Source organism: Enhydra lutris, unplaced genomic scaffold (genome assembly GCF_002288905.1).
Source record: "Enhydra lutris kenyoni isolate GAN:26980312 unplaced genomic scaffold, ASM228890v2 scaffoldscaffold5, whole genome shotgun sequence".
Lineage (NCBI taxonomy): Eukaryota > Metazoa > Chordata > Mammalia > Carnivora > Mustelidae > Enhydra > Enhydra lutris.
The window spans coordinates 43,093,225-43,110,470 of NW_019154089.1; the positions used below are offsets into that span (position 1 = coordinate 43,093,225).

The 17,246-nt window shown below is 37.2% G+C and overlaps 1 protein-coding gene across 1 annotated transcript in view; it reads left to right on the forward strand.

Annotated features, from left to right (window-relative positions):
• Positions 1 to 17,246, forward strand: part of LOC111141179 (hyperpolarization activated cyclic nucleotide gated potassium channel 1) — a 396,704-nt gene that overhangs the window by 268,397 nt on the left and 111,061 nt on the right. Inside the window, exon 4 of the mRNA XM_022493555.1 lies at positions 3,868 to 4,086. Within this exon, the coding sequence (XP_022349263.1) occupies positions 3,868 to 4,086 (219 nt within the window). The remainder of the gene's footprint in view (positions 1 to 3,867; positions 4,087 to 17,246) is intronic.

Consider the following 17,246-nt stretch of genomic DNA (forward strand, 5'->3'; position numbering starts at 1 on the left):
GACTCGATCCCAGCGTCCTGGGATCGAGTCCCACATCGGGCTCCTTGCTTGGCAGGGAGCCTGCTTCTCCCTCTGCCTCTGCCTGCCACTCTGTCTGCCTGTGCTCGCTCTCGCTTCTCTCTCTATGACAAATAAATAAATAAAATCTTTAAAAAAAAAAAAAAAGTGTAGGGAAGGAATTTTGTTTATTCATCAAAATGAAAACTTGTACATGGGTCCATTATACTATCTGCATAGTATAGTATAATAAAAGATACACATAATTTTATTTTCTTAAAACTGAATCTCATTTTTCTACGTGTGTGTGTGTATATATATATATGTATATATATATATACTTTGTGTGTGTGTGTGTGTGTGTGTGTGTATGTATACACACACACATATATAGATCGATGGATGGGTGGATAGATAGATAGGGCAACATTACCTCATTTTATAAATAACAGTGAATTTCAGTTTAAGAAAATTAACTCTTCCAACCAAATGGGGCTGGTTATTTTTTGTTCACAGCCACATGCAATTCTAAAGTTTATGAGGTTGAGCTTTTAAACTTTATCTTGTCCTCTCTTTAAATCTATACATTGGATTTTGGAAAACCCTGTTAAAACATGAACACAAAGGTTTATGTGTAGTCAATGTATTTTAAATAACTTACCCTCTTCTGATAATTTAAGAGTTCATTTGACAAAAGCAGGGATGTGGGTATGGGGTATGACCTTGTAGTTGCTCGGGCACGCACTTCCAGGAGCATCCTGTGCTTTGTTACAAAGCTCAGCTGTTGCTATCTAGACATTCTTAATTTTATCTGTGAAGTTAGGTTTTGTAAGTGAAGTCCCTGGGTCAGTGGGGCATGAATGTGAGCAGCGCTGGGATAGTGGGGTGTGAACTTGAGCAGCATCACTGCCGGGGGGAAACTCAGCGCTCACAGGTTCAGTCCTGTAGGCACTGTAGGCAACACAGAAGCCAAGTACTGGGCCTGACAGCGTGGTGTGTGCATAGGCATGCCTCAGCAGACTGAAATGCTGAGTCCCCCATGTGGCTGAGCCAGAACTGGGCTAAGACACCAGTGACAAACCCCAAAGCAACAACAGCAACAGCAGCGACTGTGGGGGAGGTAGGAGTGACCCCCCCCACCGGACCGCCCCAAGCAGGGACAGGAATCTTGGTGAGAGAGCAGCTGACTCTCAGTCCCAGGATCCTGTCCCTGCAGTATCTACACAGATATTAAATCTTCTGTCTCAACTCCAAGATAATACTTGGGGAACTCAGATGGTAAATTTTGTCAATAAATTATTACAAAATAGGGAGGACACAGGGGTATTGCAATAAAGCCTGTCAGGGTGTTATTAGAATACTTCACAGTTTACCGTGTCTAGTTTTGAAAACTCCTGCAACATTGCAAAGCAAATATCCACCAGCCTACAAATACAGATTAAAGATCATCATATTTGATGGACAATCACACTATTTTCATATGAAACTTTAAATGAACCAATTATTAACAAAGAAGACAATTCTTAATTAAATTTTCCTTGTAATTGAAAATAAAGAAATAAAATACATAAATAGGCATTTTGGATTATATGCAAATTATGAAACTACTTTTGGTTTCTTGCTCAATTTTAGCAAGTTACAGGAAATGTCAGAGGAAATCTTAAAATGTCAGTGCATACATTTACATTCAACATTAAATTCAGTATACAGTGTAAAGGATCTTTGTTGTGAGGGAATTGTTTTGTATCTTCACTGTGGTGATGAATACACAAACTTATACATGTGATAAATTTGTATAAAACTAAGTCCACACACAAATGAGTCCTAGTAAATTGATAAACTATGAATGAGATCAGTGGATTGTACCCATGTCAATTTCCTGGTTCTAACATTGTAGTTACTTTCAGGATGTTACCATTTGGGATAAATGGTGCATGGGTTCTCTATTATTTCTTATAATCTGCATGTTAATCTACAGTTATTTTAAAATAAAAAGCTTAATTAAAAATCACATTCAAGGGCACCAGGATGGCTCAGTGGGTTAAAGCCTCTGCCTTCGGCTCAGGTCATGATCTCAGGGTCCTGGGATCGAGCCCCACACTGGGCTCTCTGCTTCACAGGGAGCCTGTTCCCCCCTCCACCCTGCCTGCCTCTCTGACTGCTTGTGATCTCTGTCTGTCAAATAAATAAATAAAATCTTTTTAAAAATAAATAAATAAATAAATAAATATCACATTCATACATGAAACTAATTTGTATGAACACTTAAATCTTTATTGAAAAATTGTTCCATTAGACTCAAGCTCCAAATGTACTAAAATTTGTTTGTTAAGTCAAAAATTTATCTCAATATTGTCACAATGCATACTCTTAATAGCCCCAGTAATAGTTGCAACTATCAGAAATTATTTGTCATCTTGCATTAGCCAAAACAAATGATGTCACTTACAATTTTATAATTGAAAATGAAATTGCTAATTGTATCAATTTTCAAGACCTAAGGAATGAATTTGCAGAAAATTAAGCCAGAAAAATTATATGATCAATCAGTATATCACAATAATATAGTATTTCTCTTTATTGTATTACCCGTAATTGATACAGAAATGTTATTTTTTGATATTTATAAATTTATGTTGTTACTCATCTACAATTCCTATTATAAGTAATAGAATATTTTTAAAGGGAAAAATTTATATATTATTATCTTTAACAGCACTTATCCCCACCTACATTTTGAACTAAAGGGCCCCAAACTTTCATTTTGCACCGGGTCTTATAAATTATGTAAGTCTTGGGCCAGGAGGTTTGATACAGATTGATCCAGAAAATCTTTTAAATTTTACCAAAGGGTAGATAAGTTATATTGAATAGCTTATTTTTGTAGAATTGAGCTTCAAATAAATTTTTGGAAGGACTCAGAAATTGCATCCAATAACTAATCTCAGAAGTCAACTTCTTTTTGTCCAGAGGGTTTGCCAAGATATTATTTTGCTTATTTTATTGTATTCTATTATTTTATAAAAACCCAACAAGATTCATCCATCATCAGTCTTGACATTTGAATTTTCATTTACGTTACTCTGAGAGAGGACTTCAAGGAAGTCTTTCCATTTATCAGATGTACATTTCCAAAGTGTGTTTATTTTTCCTTTAAGAAATACAGAATTAAGGACTATGCAGATATATCAGTTTGCTTTTTTTAAATCTAAACATCATAGTTTTGATAAAAATTCTGATAGGTCCATCGGCTTCACATTTACCTGACATTTCTTAGCTTGCAAATACACTGCTAGAAAATGATTGGATTTCCTAGAAGCTTTGGAATGAGTCCGTCAGCAGTCATTCTTTTTTTTATATGACAGTCACACCATTGTTCCAAATGAAATTTTAGGGTTTTTGTTGTTGTTGTTTTAAGATTTTATTTATTTATTTGACAGACAGAGATCACAAGTAGGCAGAGAGGCAGGCAGAGAGAGAGGAGGAACAGGCTCCCCGCTGAGCAGAGAGCCCAATGCAGGGCTCCATCCCAGGACCCTGGGATCATGACCGGAGCCGAAGTCAGAGGCTTTAACCCACTGAGCCACCCAGGCGCCCCCGAAATTTTAGTTTTAAAAACAACAAACCTAAAACTGATATTTGGGATGCATATGTTAACAGTAAATTATTTCTGTTTTCTAGTGGTAGGCAAGCTTTGAAGAACATCAAGTCATTTGAGTAACAATGAAGGAGAATTACCTGTGTAAATGTTCCTTTACAAGGATGTTTCTCCATACTCATTCTCTAATGTTTTTGTGTACAGATCACACCCACTTTTTATTCCACTATCATGATGGCTCAGCCTGTTTTCTTTATTCTCTTCTGTTCCAGAATGACTCGTGGGGAAAGCAGTATTCATATGCACTCTTCAAAGCCATGAGTCACATGCTGTGCATTGGGTATGGAGCCCAGGCCCCAGTCAGCATGTCGGATCTCTGGATTACCATGCTGAGCATGATCGTTGGGGCCACCTGCTACGCCATGTTTGTCGGCCATGCCACAGCTTTAATCCAGTCTTTGGATTCCTCCAGGCGGCAGTATCAAGAGAAGGTAATTTGTTTTATCACTAGTATCTTCAACCAGTTCGTTTGTAAATTGAGTTAATGTTGTTCAGGTAACTAAATTCTTACTGTATCAAAAATATAATGAAATAAAATGTACAAAGCAGGAAAACAATCTGTTTTGATATTTTGTAGTTTTCCCAAATGCTTGTGGTAGCTGTCATTTGTTTCCAATTTCTTTCTTGAATAGCACTTTTTAAAAAAAATCTGAATTCACATCCACAGAAAAAATAGTTACATGTTTGAGAAGGCATGAAGCTGATTTAAAGTATTACCATCCATCATGTTCTATCATATTTCAACAGTTAAAGTAATATGCAGCCTTCTCTAGTATATGTTAGAAAAATACGTTAGAGATTAAATGTAACTAAGCAGCCATTGTGCATGTCCCTCTGTGTTTTTCTGCATTATAATCATAATTTATATTATAACCCATATGCTTTGCTGAACATATTTTGCTCTTCTATGTAGATAAGTCACCACACCCTCTAGTCTTAAAAATGCATATTAACAGCTGCTATCATGCGTTCTTAAGCACAATGTGTTCATTAAAATAATTGCTGCTCTAAACTTTTCTCAAAAGAGAGAGGAAAAGTAAATATATGCAATAATATATTCATTGGATTCTTTTTCATATGCTGAATTATTTTGTCTGGGTCTGAACCTTGGATAATCGGACAGTACATGTATATTTAACCAAAGATCATTAACTTTCAGACAGATAAATAAGAATATTTCATAACTAAAGGAAGGATTTATAATGTAGAAGTTTGGTTTAACATGATGGAGTATATAGTGTATACTGCACCAAAGAGCATGTCTGGAAGTAATGATTAAAATAGTTCTAGAATACTTCTCCTAGTGAGTGATAACAGGCTAGACTCATAACTACTTACAAAATAGCCGAAGATTGTTTCAGTTGTTTTATTTACACAAGTTTTCAACCCTATAATCACACAATAGGAGAAAAGGATCCCAGAGTCTTTATTTCCCTTGAATGTAATTACACTGCAACCAACTATTGGAATCAGCAAGTTGGTATTTTATTACTGAAGTAATGAAAAGATGAACCACCAAAATTGCTTCAAGGTACATTTTAAAATAAAGCCTTCAATTACATTGGAAAGAACAAAGCACATAGTAAGGGAGAAGAGACTTTATAGAATGGTGACTTTGACTAAAAATTATATACTCAAAGGAATTTGGGCAAACTTTATGGGGATTTAAGACTACAACAAGGTATATGTTTCTATTATACTGTTTGTTCTCTTCCAGTTGACATTGCTTTTTTAAAAAAATGCTCTTTTCCCATCTCCTTTTTGTCTGCATCATTGGTAGCTATTTGTCTTAAAAACAAGCAAAATCTTCAATTTCCAGTATTGCGTTTATTACCACTGTATTGCATAATAAGTGAATTCACTATTTTTATGTTTTTAGACCTGCTTTATAAGCCAAGAATAACTTAGAAACCCAATGCCTATGCAATCATAGGCATTTATAAGCAAAGATATTATCATGCCTGCAATATTTCAAGTTATCAAGTTCTTGATATTACAAAGAGCTTAATAGAGGGCAAGCATACTTTTACTTTCTGGAGCAATCTAATCAGAATGAGCTGATTATAAGTATATATGGATTTTCTTATTCTGGATGTTTCATATAAATGCAGTTATACAATATATGACCTTTTAAGTGTTTTCAAGCTTCATCCAAATTGTATCATGTGTCAGTGCTTAATTACTTATTTTGGTTCATTAATATCCCATTGTATGGATATATCAGCATTTTATCTTTTCTTCAGTTGATGGACATTTGAGTTGTTTCCTCCTTTGTCATGAATAGAGCTGCTGTTAACATTTGAGTACAAGTATAATTTGAGTATCTGTTTTCATTTTGTTAAGGTGTATACCTAGGAGTGGAATCGCTGGGTTATATAATAATTCCCTGTTTAACTTTTTGAGGAACTCCTTTTTTTGTAGCTAGTATTTATCTTTGGGTGTATTGGAACCATCTGCCATGGATGACTATAAAATTAATATTGATATTGTTTTCATTGCCGTATACCCACTAATAACATATTTTTGATGGAAAAGTGAGCACCAGTACCTTTTATAGTAGCTATTCAGAATCCACTGGTGTTCAGCCCACATCATCACACCTAGACATAACAATCTATTGTCTTTTCATTTGCCATACTACTGGGCTCCAGTGAAACTTTCAATCAAATCTAGTCTACTGCAAGTCACCTGGCCCACTGTGTATGTCTGGAATCTTAGAGTTATTTAATTCTACCGTCTTAGGGAACATCTGTTCATTTGGGTTCTCCCAACCGGAAGTTGTCCTATCATCCTAAGCAGCAACAGTAGATCCTGTGATTATGAGATCCTTACCTACACAATTTACCAATGTTACTAATCTGACAGTAGGGTATCATCATCATCATTATTTTCTCTCTTGACCAAAAAAATTGCAATGATTTTCACAGTATAGCATTGCAGATTAAACTCTGACTTGAATCACAGTGTATGTTTCTGATTTCATGGGTCATCATGTTTCATGTTCATGACAATTCAGACAGCAACGTTTTCCCCTTCTGTCAGTTATGGAGACTTCATAGTTTAAAACCGGTGGCACTTAAAATGTGCCTCTCCTGACGCTTTGCTCTGGATTACTAGCTAGCTTCATACTTTCTATGACTGGTAGACCGAGCAAGCTGAACTTCAGTAATAACCAAAAGTAATTAAATCATATTTTTTGTTTTCAATTGTCGTTTTAAGTTTATTTAGTGAAGGTCATCTTTTCTGAACAAAAAAAAATCCCTCCCCCCCAGAACTTTCTGAGGCTAGAAGCCAGAAATGAGGAAGGTAGACATAGTCCATAGGCTCTCTTTTCTCTCCTGTCAGAAGACTTGAGGAGCTGCTGTTTGCCTTCAGAGAGAAGACACAGCGGGGAGGAAAAGGAAGGGAAAAGGCAGTTTTAACACCTGCTACATGTGTTAAGCTAGTGTCCTTTGGTGGGAGTGGCAGATGATTAAAGCTGATGGTTCCTTTATGAGATCCTTTGGGCTCTTCAGGTAACACCCACTGAGTCTCTCTCCTACTCTTCCTAGATGAGGTCCTGCAAATTGAGGAGTTATCTCCAAGTTCTTTCTGCTCTGGGCTTCTTGCTCTGCCAGGCGGTACTCTTGGACAGGACCCAAGATACAATGCTGGCCCCGCTGTATGACTCAGATCTGGTCCACAGAAAAGCACCCCTGCATCCCTCCTGTAATCTGTCCCTCAGTACTCAGCTGCCTCCACACCAAAGCGATGAGGAGCCTGTGTCTAGCCTTTTCCAATTCCTTGGCAGGAGTTAGACCCTGTCCACAAGTTATTTATGTGTTCTCATATGTGAAACAAAACCCAGATCCATGTGTCCTAACTCCGTGACCTTAGTTCAGAGTCCCCAAGTGGTTTTCTTGAAGCTGTACTCCCAGGTCATGTGTTAGAAGGTTTAGGGAGCTGGGAAAGGGACTCATAGCACAACAGTTACACTCTGAAGAAATCCATTCACTAATCCCATCAGGAAAATTCTCACTCTACCTTGTGCACCCCTGTAGAACTTTGATACCTCCAGGAGTCTGGATCCTTGGATCACCATTTACATTTGTAAACCAGTATTTAAGAGACAACTTTATACAGGCTGTTAGTAGTCAAGTTCTGGCAGAGTGAAAGTTATATGCAGATTTTCAACTATGCTAGGGGGTCAGCACCCTTAACCCTCACTTTATTTCAGAGGTCATTGGTATAAATAATCATTCCCTGGCCAAATAAATTTGGAAATGTCGACTGAAAAAAATGCATCAAAGTGCTGTTTCTTTGGATAAATGTGTGCACCCTGAACATTTAACTTCTTATGTTTGCCTTCCGTGCCAAACCCCCTCAAATTGTAATTGATTAGAGTGCACTTTGGAAAACATCTTTCTAGACAAACTCCCCAAAATGAATATTCCATTTTTTTTTAACTGACCCTGGGTGGTTACACCCTTTTCTAGATATGTCTGCAGTTCATCTCATCTTCAGGAGATGAAACTGCTTCTGATCATCCTGTGTCTTTATACTGCCACAACTTAGTGCTTATGCTTGGGCAGCCCTGGGGAACCTACTGCTATTTTTAGATTCTCTTTCCTGTCATACAATTATAGTAATAGCAGCTTTTAGGTGTGCAAGAATTTTAACACAATACACAGTATGAATTTAGAATAAGAAATTTCCAACTCACCTTGGTATACTTGATGTACGTGAAAGGTATTTTTTTAAAAGACATGTGTTCAGCATCATGATCAGACTATTACATTTAGCAATCAACAGCATGGGTCCAAAAAAAAAAAAAATCTGCATTAAAACCCTTTGTTGAGATGCTTTACACTTTCCACAGAACAGAAACTAAAATAACCTGTTATACAGTTAGTCACAAATACAGCCCTTGAGTTTTTTGCCCATACACATGAGTATTGTTTAAAACATGTCTTCTTTGTAGCAGCTAGGTCGTGCCACCCCTGTGCTTGGCTGAGTTCACAAATCTCTGGTAACCTATAGCTTCCCTGTCACTTCTCTGGCTCTCCTCTCCTGCTAAGCCTTGTTTCCTGTCAGTAATGAAAATCTTCTGCCACTGTCATAGTTACTTCTGCTCTGCTGCTGGAACCACCATAGCCACGTTGGTTTCCTGGTTTGCCAAAGTATTGGCCTCCACCACAAGGGCCAGAGTTTCTGCCTCCAAAAATTTCCTCCTTTCCTGGGTCCAAAATTTGAAGATTGATTGTTGTTATTGCCAAAATCATTATAGCTTCAGTCACCTCCAAAGTTGCTGCCATCATTACAAAATCCATTATAGGCATTCCCACTGCCATCATATCTGCCACCACCTCAACAGCCACCAAAGCCACCTTGCCCACTGAAGTTTCCCCCACAACCAAAGCTGTCATTCCATCAAAACCTCCATGACCACCACCAAAGTTTCCAGAACCACTTCGATCTCTTGGTTGGATGAGGCCCTAGCCATCTCCCGCTTTCTCTTGCATAAGGCTTTCCTTACCTCACAGCTGTGGCCATTCACAGTGTGGCATTTTTGAATGACAATCTTGTCTACAGAGTTGTGGTCATCAAATGTTATAAAAGTAAAGCCACTCTTTGTGCCACTGTCAGTCATGATTTCAATCACTTCAATTTTCCCATACTGTTCAAAATAATCTCTTAGATGGTGTTCCTCAGTGTCTTCTTTAATGCCACCAACAGAAATCTTCTTCATAGTTAAGTGGGCACCAGGTCTTTGAGAATCTTCTCTTGAGACAACCCTCTTGGTTCCACACTCTTCCATCCACCTCGTGTGGCCTTGCGTTCATGGCTGCAGCCACCTCCTCTGCAGGGGCATATGTGACAGACCCAAAGCCTCTGGTGCACTTGGTGTTTGGATCTCTCATTGCCACTCAGTCTGTAAGCATTCCCCATTGTTCAAAACAGCTCCTCGGGTATTGTGCTAAGCAAAATAAGTCGATCAGAGAAAAAGAATTATCGTAGGATAATTTGATATGTGGATTTGAGAAACAAGGCAGAGGATCATAGGGGAAGAGAGGAAAAAATGAAACAAGATGAAACCAGGAAGGGAGACAAACCATAAGAGACTCTGAATCTCAGAGTACAAACTGAGGGTTGCTGGAGTGGAAGGGATGGTAGGAATGGGGTGGCTGGGTGATGGACATTGGGGAGGGTATGTGCTATGGCGAGTGCTGTGAATTGTATAAGACTGATGATCCACAGACCTGTACCCCTGAAGCAAATAATACATTATATGTTAATTTAAAAAATAAGTAAAAATTTTAAAAATAAATAAATAAAATAAAATGGTTCCTCAGACTCTCAGCAGTTGTTTTCAAGCTCAAACCCTCCGACAAAGAGCTTCCAAAACTGTTCAGTCTCTTTGGGGGCCTCTGACTTAGACATGACAGCGGTGGGAAGAGAGACTTCAATGAAGCTTACTTGGCAGCGTCCGTGGACAGAAAGCCACGAAAGATTTTTAATGTATAGTTTGAATATGACCAAAGAATAACTCTAATTATATGAGGAAATTATCAGATCAAAATAACTTTATATACTGAATAGCTACCTGAATCCAGGAAGCAAAGTGTATAAATCCAAGCCAAGTGCAGGAATGATTTTTTTTTTTTTTAATAGACTGTGCTTGCTGATGGTAGAGCACAAGGCAGTGAGCCAGTGCTACTCCAGGCTTCAAATATTGATTATGTTCTATAAAATTTTTAAAATGTCATATTCTCAATTTAGTAATGATAAGAAATTTAAAAGCTACATTATCCAAAAGAACAATGATAAAATTTTCTTCATCTCTACAAGAGCTTCTATGATGCTCATTAAAGGCCCTTTGGAATAAGAAGGTATGGTTTAATATAAGTAATCTCTCAATCATAGAAGCGAGTTGTAAGTAATCCTGTATGAAACTACATCAAATTACATAATTTTGTGTAATCATACCTAAAACATAATATTCTAAATCTAGTCATTACCGCTCTGGTTTTTTTTTTTGCGGGGGGGGGGGGTTTGGGGGGTTTTAGTTAAATATTTTTTTCTTGGTTTTAGTTAAAAATTCATAGAACCTTATTCTTTCCTTGTAAATGAAGAACTATAATCAAGACTATCATATTTCTTATTCCACAGAAATCTTTTTTCTCTTTTTTTTTCTTTTTTAATCAGTTTAATCTTCCAAATTTGTATAAGCTCATGGTATGACCAGAGACAAAAAGCTAAGCCCAAGACCTGCTCTCATTTTCAATCCACTGAAATATCATTTGTAATAAAGGATTTGATTTCACATCAGTTAAAATAAAGTTATTATGGTTAATATAGACATTTTCTTGGTAATATGCCCTTCAAAAATAATTTGAGTAGAGGAAGAATGATGCCTAATCAACTTTTAAACTCTTATGGATCTCTCAACCAAACCTCATTTCCAGCCAAATAATTATTGTTCTCTCAACAAATCAAATGAGTCTGACTTGCTACACCCTTCATCCTACCCCTTTGTATAATTTTACCCCTTTCACTGTTTACATAGATTGTGCCCTTCCCTTTGGAGGGCTGTGAGATCTTCTCTGATCATCTCAAAACTATAGTAATCTATTTATTGTGTATATTTTATCTGTCTAGAAGAGGTTAAGCACCATAGTGGAAACACCTGTGTCTCAGCTACTGTGTCATTCAGCCCTGTATGTAGAAACCTCGGTATTATGATGCTGAGGATACAGTGGCAGTGAGGATCTAGAATGTTTATTGGTCCAGCCTTTATTCTAACATAAATAGAAATAACAGTTCATAATTTGAACTTTTCAGAATGCTGCCACGTAAGTATACATGAGCACATCTTTAAAAAAAATGTTATTTATTTACTTGTAGATAAACATAAAGATACTGCCTCACATGTTACAGCAAGTACTTGCTTATGTATTATACGTACTTATTTAGCTTAAACACTTGTAAAAACTTAATTTTCAATATGCTTTACCCTCTGGAATTCTGAGATTGATTTCTCTTTAAGTAAAAGCTATATTATGAAAATGCCTTTCATTAAGGCTGACAAAATTTCTTAGTTTCCGGGTTGATCAGTATTGTGTTCTCCTTTAGGATGTGATGGAACCCAACGTCCAAACAGATGGATGGGAGAGCTTATCACTGCTGTCATGTAATTCTGAGTCTTCAAAAAAAAAAAGAAGAAGACTATGACCAGAACAAAGAGAAAAATTTTAGAGTAGTGACTATGATAGTTCATAGGTAATTCTATTATTCGGTTAAAAGAAAAGAAGAACAATTATGTCCTGCTTTCTCAACCTATCTTCATTATCAAGAAATTTAGTCAGTTGAGCTGCTAATTTGATTTACTGATATGGTAGTATTGGCCTTCAGAAAAGCAAAGAGGCCTTGAAGTTAAAATGATCTTGACCTTGGAAAATCAAATTGACCCAATGCTTAAATTAAAAATGGCTCGATGCCTTCATTTTGATTGGGAACATTTTTAGGGGGAAGATGTAGCTCTAAAATCCATGTACATTCAGCAAAATGTTTCACTTGCTTTTCTTCCTTCTTCGTAAAGGCTTTCTTCCTTCCTTTACAAATGAGAATGCCATGAGCACAACTCCCACATGATTCCTTAATTAGTCAGAAAGATTTCCAGTTCCGCTATACCATATACTTTTGCCTCCCAGGAGCTGAATTTAACGTACTCTTGTGTGTTAAAGTGGTGGTTCTGCCAAATGTTTTCAGGCCAAGGAGATCTACGACTGGGACTATCTTCGAGATTTTCTCCTAGGAAAACAGCAGTGCAGTAGCCCTTAGTTAGCTTCATGTGGCCACTTGAGCTGCTAACAAATCAGGTTCCTGGCAGAATGATGATGCTACCCATTTTCAGCTGAGAAAAAATTTTCTTATGTTAACTAAGTATTGTAATAAAGATAGGGGCAGGTAGAGGGAGGGATTTGGAGGCTGTTAATTTAATGAAGGTGAAAAATAGAATTTTGCCACTTGTAAATCTCTCATACCACTGATTTCCAACCAACCTTTGTATTTTAATATATCCCACTGAAAAATATGGTATTCCTTTTCACTCAGTGATACTTTCTGTACCAATATTCTATGTGAGAGGGTAAAATTTCCCATATCTTTATTGTTAGTATTCATGGTTTCAGGACTATACAAAGTGGTAAAAATTGGTTCTCAGCAATACTTCATCTAATTCTTTGCAGTTTACATTTATCATTTATTGATCATGTGACAGCCTCTTATAATAGCTCTAAAGTAGAGTTGCATTTTCTACCATTTTTCTCTTCTGATTGATCTATTGACTTAATTTTTTTAGGAATGTTTGTATTTTCACTTGAATGTACTCCCTGAATTTCTCTTTCAAGTGTTTTGCTGTATTATATTTGTTGGCCCTTATATATCATGAGACATAAATACACTATTAAGCACTTTCATGGGGCAGAAGCTTGGTCGCCAGGGACCCACTAATCTGACAAGAATGCACAGTGAATAAGAATTACTGAATGGAACTTGCATTTGCTTAGTCAGGTCATTGGGACCCATTTGAAAAAGGCTTTGAAGAATGCAGGGGATATCAGCAGGGAGTGATAGTCACTATGAGACCAATGTCCCAGAGAAGACCCCTAATTCTGAGAAGACTGCTGGCAGAAGGGAATAAAATGTGCAAACGCCCAGAGATGGGTGTATGTGGGAATATTGAATTGTCTAATTTGAATAAAGCAATAACTACCTTGCTGGGGAAACTGTGAAATAAGATTGGGTTATGGTCCACCTACAATAGTTTTGAATGTGGGAATGATGAGATTATACTTTGGGAAAAGGATATCCATTGCAAAATTTTAGCAATAGGATATAGTAGTTGAGGCTGTCTTATAGGAAATAAATCACAGAAGTCCATGAGATATGGTGTACCCTTAACGTAGATCGTAAAGTTCCAAGATCAAATAGATCACTTCAGAAATGCTTACTGATAGATTAACACAACATGTTAAACAAGACAGGAATTGTAAGTAGATAGGAACACTCTGGTTAATAAAACCACTGGAAATGACCTTCTTTTATAAGGAATCATGATCCAAATAGTCTGCAGAGATAGCTGTCACATGAGTCAGATCTCAAATAATCCATTTTTTAATCCATTAAATGCATATTTACTAAATGATTACTATGTGTCAGGTCTGGTACTAGACGCCAGGCACACAATGTGGGCAAATAAAGATAGTACTTTCCCTCATCAAGACTCTTGTAGTATAGTGGGTGGGAGAGGAGGGACATGACACCCAGAAATAAGATCCGTAGAAAACAGTCAATTATTATAAAAATTGTAAAGTGCGGTAAGAGAAATGTAAAGACATGATAAGAGATTTTTAGGACTTCGGCTTAATTCATATGAGATGCAGTGGGGGTGGGAGAGGAGAAAAAATGATATTTAAGAAGAAACCTAAGAATGAGTAGAAGGGAGATAGTGAAGTGACCAGCATGGGGAAAAGCACCGAGGTGTGAAAAAGTTTGCCATGATTCAGGAACAGACAGGAAAGTGTGATTAGAGCTGAGGAAAGTGAAACCGTTCGGAATGATACTGGAGAGCTTAATTTGTGTTGGATTAGGTGGAACAGATTAGGTGGAACCTCATAGGCCTCCTTAACCATGTTGTACTGTAGCCTAACTGCTATGAGAGTCTAGTAAGAATTTGACGCAGAAGAGTTACATTAGATTAGATTTGAAATTTTTAAGAGTGTCCAGTCAACAATGTATGTAATAGATTAAAGGAAAGCAAAAATGGCCAGGTGTTTTTTGGCATTAGGCAAATGGGCTAGTGCTAACTTACAAAGATCCAAGTAGGATTTCAATTTTATTAGAGGAAATATTAAACAAGGTGGAAATATTAAACAGGCCATTCCAAATTGAATAAATACCACCTATGGCAAATGCTGAACTGTTGTAAGGACATAAACAATTCAGTGACCCAAAGAACTATATGATTTTACTAATAAAACTATATGATTTTACAAAGAAATATGATTTTACTAATAAAATAACTATGTGAGAGATGAGAAACCACATGAGTGGGGTGGCACTGTTTTAGATAGCCATTTTTATTATTTTTTTTTACTTGTTTTTTTTTTAAGATTTTATTTATCTATTAGAGAGAGAGAGAGAGATCAGAAGTAGGCAGAGAGGCAGGCAGAGAGAGGGGGAAGCAGACTCCCCGCTGAGCAAGAACCTGCCTTGGGCTGGATCCCAGCTTGAGACCGTAGCCTGGGCCAAAGGCAAAGGCTTAACCCACTGAGCCACCCAGGTGCCCCTTACTTATTTATTTTGACAGAGAGACAGAGAGAAAGAGAGAGAGAACATAAGCAGGGGGAGCAGGAGAGGGAGAAGCAGGCTTCCTGCTGAGCAGGAAGCCAGATGTGGGGCTCCATAGCAGGACACTGGGAACATGACCTGAGCCGAATGAAGATGCTTAATGCATGAGCCACCCAGCTGCCCCAAGATGGCCATTTTTAATACAGGTTCTTCCAAAATTGTTTCTCCACTGTCCCTCAAATTTTAATATGCATCATAATCACCTGGAGAGCTTCTTAATACACATCTGTGGGCCCCACTCCCAAAGTTTCTGATTCATTAGGTCTAGAGTGCCTGAGAATTTGCATTTCCAACAAATTTGAGTTGCTGCTGCTGCTGCTGCTGCTGCTGCTGGTGGTGGTCCAAAGACTATCCTTTGAGAACCACTGCCCTAGAGTATTGTTCTTATATGTGTGTTTTAAGCTGTGCACAGACATGTCTGTCTTCTAGCTCATGACCAGGAAGGGAACATGGAGAACATGCATCACTTCAACTCACAGCATTGATGAGAGCTTCGTTATGTTCTGCTTGAGGAGGCTGAGAAACATAATCTAGCTGGGGAGCTCTGTGACCAGCTAACAACTCTATACATATAGAAAAGGCAAAGAACGGACTTAGGTGGGAGTCTTGTTATTTCTGCCATAAATACTACAGCAAAAAATTAGGCAGAAAAATGCTTGGTATTTTCTAGGAAACTGATACACTTTGGATGGGTCATGGAGTACTTGAAAAACAGTGGTGGATACGAGACCTAAAGTCATTTGTGTTTGGTTTGGTAGGCAATGGAGAGCCATAGAGACTTTGAGTTGTATGGCTTGACTCTACAAGAGCTTAGACAATAGAGAATGGGGCAAGAAGTGATGGAGGAATAAAATGGAGGGAAGAACTTATGTCTTCCATTGAGCCATCTGTTAGTAAACTTGGACTGCATTACCTAGAATGCTTCGTATGCATTCTGTCTTATCTATCAAAGATGGTGAAGTGTCTTTAAAACAGTAATGGACTGTATACTCTTTATTAACAAAGATATCACTGTTACAAGAAAAATCTGTTATATAGTTAGTACCAATAATTTTGTTTCCTCAGACTTTTCAGTTGTGATCTGATTTTTCTGAATCACTAACATGGATTTTCTGTCATTTTCAATGAAACAAAAAATATGTTTTGTATAAAACAAAATGATGCCAGCTTTACCATAATGTTATAATTCACTCTCTAAAGTCGGATTTTTTTTTCTCTCTGAAGAATGTATGAAATGAGATAAAAATTCATGGATTTTGTTGTTTTGTTGTTTTGATTAATTTTAATCCCAGTACAGTTATCATACCATGTTACATAAGTTTCAGCCATACAATACAGTGATTCCACAATTCTGTACATTACTCAGTGCTCATCATGGTAAGTGTGCTCTTAATCCCTTCACCTGTTTAACCCATCCACCTACCCTCCACTCCTCTAGTAGGCACCAGTTCTCTGTAATCTGTTTCTTGGTGTGTGTGTGTGTGTGTGTGTGTGTGTGTGTGTGTGTGTGTGTGTCTTTCCCTTTGCTCCTTTGTTTTGTTTCTTAAATTCCACATATGAGTGAAAATATATGGTATTTGTCTTTTTCTGACTTATTTCACTTAGCATTATTCTCTTCTAGTTCCATCCCTGTCAATGCAAATAGCAAGATTTCATTCTATTTTATGGTTGAGTAATATTCCATTAAATTATATTATACACTATATATATAATTTCTTCTTTACCCATTCATCAATCCATGGACACTTGGACTACTTCCATACTTTGGCTATTGAAAACAGTGCTGCTGTAAACATAGGGGTGCATGTATTTCTTTGAATTAGTGTTTTTGTATTCTTTGGGTAAATACCCAATAGTGCGATTGCTGGGTCATACAGTAGTTCTATTTTTAACTCTTTGAGGAAACCCCATACTGTTTTTCACATTGGCTGTACCAGTTTGCATTCCCACCTACAGTGCATGAGGGTTCCTTTTTCTCCACATTCTTGCCAACACTTGTTATTTCTTGTGTTTTCAATTTTAGCCATTCTGACAGGTATGAGGTGATATCTCATTGTAGTATTGATTTGCATTTCTCTGATGGTGAGTGATGGTGAGCTTCTTTTCATGTGTCTATTGGCCATCTGTATGTCTTCTTTGAAGAAATGTCTATTCATGATTTTCCTCTTTTTTTAGTTGTATTATTCATATTTGGGGTGTT